General features: G+C 29.0%; 1 protein-coding gene across 2 annotated transcripts; it reads left to right on the top strand.

The window, feature by feature from the left end:
* The first annotated feature begins 516 nt into the window (after window positions 1–516).
* On the top strand, window positions 517–3,177 carry LOC101509410 (putative HVA22-like protein g). Of its 2 annotated transcripts, XM_004500890.4 has the most exons (7): window positions 565–720; window positions 1,386–1,426; window positions 1,526–1,624; window positions 1,703–1,759; window positions 1,888–1,951; window positions 2,048–2,257; window positions 2,659–3,177. In XM_004500890.4, the coding sequence occupies exons 2-7, from the start codon at window positions 1,395–1,397 to the stop codon at window positions 3,049–3,051; spliced, it is 855 nt and encodes a 284-aa protein (XP_004500947.1). In that variant the 5' UTR covers window positions 565–720; window positions 1,386–1,394; the 3' UTR covers window positions 3,052–3,177. The 2 variants fall into 2 exon arrangements, with proteins under 2 accessions (XP_027190179.1, XP_004500947.1); XM_027334378.2 differs by lacking the exon at window positions 1,386–1,426 and having other exon boundaries at window positions 517–720.
* Window positions 3,178–6,125: the final 2,948 nt, after the last annotated feature.

Raw genomic sequence — 6,125 nt, forward strand, 5'->3', positions numbered from 1 at the left:
TTTTAAATAATATAAGGTTTACAATTAACTTATCCTATTTACTATCTAATAAAACATTTAATTGAAGTATATTTATATTACTTAATTTTGACATAAATTATGTTGATTTTTTTTGTATAAATAAAAAATAAAAAATACAATATTATATATTAATTTTCAATTAACACATTAACTACGAACGCCTATATAATACATGTAGAATTACGTAAAATTTTATTATTTAAAATATATATACTAAAATACTATTATTTTTAGAGGAATATATAAGATAACAAAACAAAATATTTATTATTTATATCACTCATTTAATAAAATATGTATAAGATTAACACATCATAAAAAATACACGTGTAAAAAAAAAATGTAATCATAAAATTAATTAATATATATTTTAAAATTTAATACTAAATTAATTATTATTTAAAATTTTATTTTATTAATAAAATAATGAATTATAAAGATTGGAGTGTTACCTACCTCCAATTTCCAAGTTTTGTTTTCATTTTCCTCTTCTTTCTTTGTTTCATACATTTCTTGTTTTCAGCTCATTATTATATTTTCTCTCTTTCTATCCTTTTTCTTTTTCTTGTTCTTCTCTACTACTTCACTCTCTCTCTCTCTCTCTCTCTATATGCTACGACGCAACGAGTTCCGCTCATTTCCTAAACACTCTCCTTTCGGATTCACTATTCACTTCCTTCTTTCTTTTTCTCAAATCAGGTCTGAATTTAATTTTATTTAATCCCTTTTTACTAGGATAACAAAATTAATCACGTTCCATTTCAACTCAACTAATTCAATTTCACCCTACTTCAATTTCAACTCATTCCATTTTTTGCATACAACACCCAAAATTAATCACGTTTTTCACAACCACACTATATAGGATAACAAAAAGATATCAATTTCTTTGCAATTTAAACCTTTTTTTTATACATTGTATTCATCATCAACCAACCCTATTTGTTTTTTTAATTCAATTTTGCACTCTACAAAAAGAGGGGTAAGAAGCTATGCACCTACGTATTGGATTGAAGGCTTATTCAATGACGTGTCTTACACAACATCGACCCATTGCATAAGAGCTATTGTATGTCAATGTCTATTGTATGTCAATGTCGTGTCTGATGTGTATGTGTATGTCTGTGTCAATGTTTGATAGATATTAAGAAACCTAACATTATCTCAGCATTCCATTTGTTAGGCACAATCATATGTCAAAATCCGTTTAAATCAACAATATATCTAACAATGTCAAACTCTTACTAAAGTAACCTTAATCTGAGATGCTAAAATTTTTACATTTATAACTCTTCTTCTGTTTCAATTTCTTGGAAGCTATCTTGTTTGGCTTAACTGATTGTATTTTGTTCTATTGATTTCAGGGATACAAAATGATAGGATCCTTTATTACTAGGATACTTGTGTATGTTTATGACATTATAATTATCTTATCATTCTTCTATGATGGGTTTGTGCTGTAATTTTCAAATTTAATAACTATTTTATATTTTTGTGTTTGTAGGATGGTTCTTGGCTATGCCTATCCAGCTTATGAATGCTATAAAGCAGTTGAAAAGAATAGGCCTGAAATTGAACAGCTACGCTTTTGGTGCCAGTATTGGTATACCTTCATGAAACTTAACATTTAATTGGTATATACTGTGGTACCTGCTATTTTAATTTTCCCTTTGTATTGCAGGATTTTGGTGGCTCTTTTGACGGTTTGTGAGCGAATTGGTGATACATTTATATCATGGTAGAGGATACTACTATCTTCGATATATGCAGATAATGCCATGTCCTTTTTTCTTGCTGAAAAAAAGGTTTATTATGCTTTCTGATTGCCTGATATTAAAATTAGTTCGTGTGTTTTTCTTCTTGAAGGGTTCCAATGTACAGTGAAGCCAAGTTGGCATTTTTTATATACCTTTGGTACCCGAAAACAAAGGTATGAAATTGATTACTGTGTAGAATCTGATATAACTTATATTACTTGCTTCTCCTTCAGCTTGATTGTTAACATCAATATTTTTGTCTGTGTCAGGGAACAACGTATGTGTATGATTCCTTCTTTAGACCGTATGTTGCGCAACATGAAACAGATATTGATCGCAGCTTGTTGGAACTAAAGACACGGGCAGGAGATATTGCAGTTTCATATTGGCAAAAGGCTGCTAGTTATGTTCAGACTAGAATGTTTGACATTTTGCAGTATGTTGCTGCTCAATCAACGCCTACAGATCGCCCTACTCAGGTAGTTAACCATGTGTTAATCTGTCAACCATGATAAATGAGGTGTGGCTTAACTGTACTGTAATTACTAAGTCTAATTCCAGTGTATCAACTTTCTTTCCTATATCCGTCAGACCTGGATTCCACTGCTTACCCTGCATTCTTTTGTTGTTTGATTCCAGATTTTTTATAAATAAGAATAATGTAAAAGAACATACATTTAACTGACGCCAGTTTAATTGATTAATCTACTAAGGAGATATAGTTTGCACACACACACAGAAACTTGTGCCTGGAAACAAAATAGGCACATCTGTAAATTGATTATTTAACTTCAATTTGCACACTGAATTTTTATCTCATTTCCTTTTTCATGCTTTCTGACAAATAAATAACATCGTCTGATGTCTCTTACATTAACAGCAACGACGGGGACCGAGTGTGAGGGCTCGCCAACCTGCAACAGGCAATAATAATAGCCAACAAGCTCCTGCAACAACACCACAAGCTGAGGCTCCGACTTCTCCCACTTCTTCTAGCTCATCTTCAAGTCAGAAGGAAGTAGCAGAGGAGTTGGGTACTTCTCAAGTACCAAAAACACTCTCCTCTTTATCAAGTTTAATTAGTCAGAAGAAGAATTCTACACCGGAATCTGGTAACCGAACCGCACCTGCAGAGGCAGAGCCAATGGAGATTGAAGCAGCACTCCCTACATCCTCTTCTGCAAATGAAAATGAAAACCCTTCTTCGAATGAAACAATAATGGAAGATAGCATTAGGGTTACACGGGGCAGACTAAGAAAAACTAGATCATAAAAAAAAAAGGAATAGGTGGATTATGAACGAATTTAATTCCTCTAATTGAGTCAATTAAATTGTTTGACATTTGACCATTCATTGTAAGTTTATTACATGAATAAAATAATAGTTTAATTTAACTTACCTAATACATATACGTTGTGAAGTCTCTTAGTGACTTGTCATTTCATTATTCAATTTGACACTTTGATCGTGCTTGCTTCGAGCATATAAAAGATCAATTTAAGACGCGTGAAATAAGGACTTCAAACTAACAATGAAAAAGAATATTATTAACAAGCAAGGGCAGCGAGAACATTGTAATAAAGAAGAAGCAAATTTAGGGTGCAATGTTACAGAAGAGAAGTACTTCGAGAGGTACAGAGTTATCGGTCCAGTTGCAAATATAAATGAAATCAATTTAAAAATTAATTTGATTATTGTCATTAAAAAGAATTAGTCATAATATGCAAATTGATTTTCCTAATTATGACTTTGGCTAAATTGATTTTTTGTTTGTTAACATACCGTGAGAAATCATTAAATTAAATAGCTTGCCACGTGTACTATATGCAATTTTGCGATACAATTTTGAGTGTAGATTTCAGTTTTGATATTCCTTAAAAATAGATAAACTTTTCTGAAATAGATAAATTTGTTAATGCAATAAGACAAAGAAGAGTTGAAAGTAACTTTTGTCAAATAGATGAATTTATTAATGCAGCAATACAAAGAAGAGTTGAAACCCTAGCTCTTGACATGGAGTATGAATCTTTACATATCACATTAGCTTCTAACATTTTCAGTTGTAAGACTCTTACTTTTCTTTAGTTGAAACAAATAATTGTGGGAGACCTTCCTCAAATAAATATTCCACTACTCAAATCTCTCCATTTGAAAATTGTGTTTTTCACACTTCGTGAAGATATTATCAATTTTCTCTTAGGTTGTCCAACTCTTGAGGAATTGCAAACAAATCGTGTATATGTAACACAGCGTTCGACCAAATTTAGTCCAGAAACAGGAATAATTAACTGTTTGCCTAATTTGGTGAAAGCTACTATTTCTACTAAAGCTATCCCTTTCTTCTTGATTTCTAGGGCACATATTGTAACCCAAAACTGGTATGGTTATTTATTTTTATGTTTTGTCTCTTTAAATTTTATATGTAAGATTTTATAAATAATTATGATTTACTAAAAATAAATAATTCTGAGTCAAGTTAATCTTTTCTATTTTTTAATTGGTTGATATAATAAAAAATAGTTACTTATGAATTAAGTTCCTAATTGATATTTTGAGTAAATTTTGTATGGTCATAAAATTAAATCTAAATTATTTAAGTACATAAAAATAGACATAATTATTTTTTTAATAATAATTTTTATTTATTTATGTGTATGTGTTTAAATATGTTAGATTTGCATTATAAAAAAAAATAGTGGGCTTCGATTTCCAAGTCTCCACCTTGCACAATCTAACTCAAATGGAGTTACTCTTTAACTTATTGAACCTTAATTGTAAACTTTGGCGTGAGTGGTAGAGGTGGATGTTAGAAGTGTTTCGGCAAAGTCCCAAGCTTCAACGACTTATCATTCATGAGGTTTTGTAGATAATTTGATTTCATGATTTATTTTGCTAACTCTACCTCTACATATCCTAACTTTGCTTTTTGTTTGGGTGGAAATTTACTTGAATGTCTACGGGATGAGATAGAAAATAAGTTTTATGAGAACAATTGGGAGGATCCACAAGAATGTCTTTTAAGTTAATTTAAAACTTGCTTGTTTACAAATTGTAGAGGTAGAGAGTATGAGTTTCAATTTTTTGAATATGTTGTGCTAAATTCAAAAGTACTACGAACCATGACAATTCACAGTGCTTGTTCCATAGATTTAAAGACAAAATATCAAATATTAAAGAAATTAACTGTGTATCTAAGGAGTTGTAACCTTATATTTGATTGATTAGGACTAGAATATATATAATTTCCTACATGTCTAACTTTTTTTTTAGACTCTACATATATGATTGCGGGATTTTATGGTGGTGATTGAAAGAAATTCTGCCTTATTTTGTCTTCCTATATATTTTCTATTATATATTGACTTTCATGCACTTAAAAGTCATACTAATTCTTGTCAAAGTGTCAACTTTTACAATTTTTTTCCTTTTATTATTTTATTTTTTTAATCTTAATTAACTCTTATTGAGAATAATATATTTAAATATCTTTAAATTTTTTATTTATATTTAGATTAAATATATTTAAGATTTAGAATAATATATTATTAGGATTTCTAATTTATATTTTTATTTAGAATATGTTTAGGATTTGTTTGTTATTTTATAAGAATTTAACATGATTTTAAATTACAATTTAACTATATATATAGTGATGAAAAATAAAACTTTATGACATATGATTTCACAACAACAAAAAAAGAACTTATTTATATAAAATGTATCACATATAATTACACTTCATTAAATATATATATATATATATATATATTGTCTAGACTAAAAAAATAGCTCCACTATAATCAAATGTGGGTGTGCAATAGTAAAAAACACGCTAGCCCAGACCAAGAATACTATAATCAAATAAGGTATAAGAAGACCCCTCAATACAATTGGCAAAAACCACCGGTAGTTTAGATTAGAGAAATAGCTTCACTGTAATAACTAAGGTACAAATAGTTAGAAAATTAATATTTTTTGAAATGACAAAATATATAAGAATTAAAAAAAATACAAAAAAGTATTCAAACTACGAAAATAAAAAACAGAAACAACGACTAAAAAAGAGAAAGAAAAAAAAAATCAAAACCAAGATCAATCACGAAACAAAAATAAAAATGAAGCAAGAATCAACCAATAATACTAAAAGGACCAGATAAACCTATTGAACTAGTCACAAATCAATCCTGATTTAGCAACACCACACCTCTCTAACGAAACAAAGGTATTTCCTAGCAATTGTTTCGTAAGTACGGATATAATGCATAATACCTATGTTTTAATCAAGGAGTTAGCAAAAAAAAAAAACATATTTCTTTTATATATCTTTATTTTATATTAAGTAATAC

The sequence above is a fragment of the Cicer arietinum genome, chromosome 5 (genome assembly GCF_000331145.2).
Source record: "Cicer arietinum cultivar CDC Frontier isolate Library 1 chromosome 5, Cicar.CDCFrontier_v2.0, whole genome shotgun sequence".
Taxonomy (NCBI): domain Eukaryota; kingdom Viridiplantae; phylum Streptophyta; class Magnoliopsida; order Fabales; family Fabaceae; genus Cicer; species Cicer arietinum.

Excerpts from the sequence above, each read along its gene's own strand:
- LOC101509410 (XM_027334378.2), top strand. The coding sequence starts at position 632 with ATGCTACGACGCAACGAGTTCCGCTCATTTCCTAAACACTCTCCTTTC. Across the intron at positions 1,760-1,887 it reads GGTGATACATTTATATCATG|GGTTCCAATGTACAGTGAAG; the intron begins GTAGAGGATACT and ends TTCTTCTTGAAG. Across the intron at positions 1,952-2,047 it reads TTTGGTACCCGAAAACAAAG|GGAACAACGTATGTGTATGA; the intron begins GTATGAAATTGA and ends TGTCTGTGTCAG.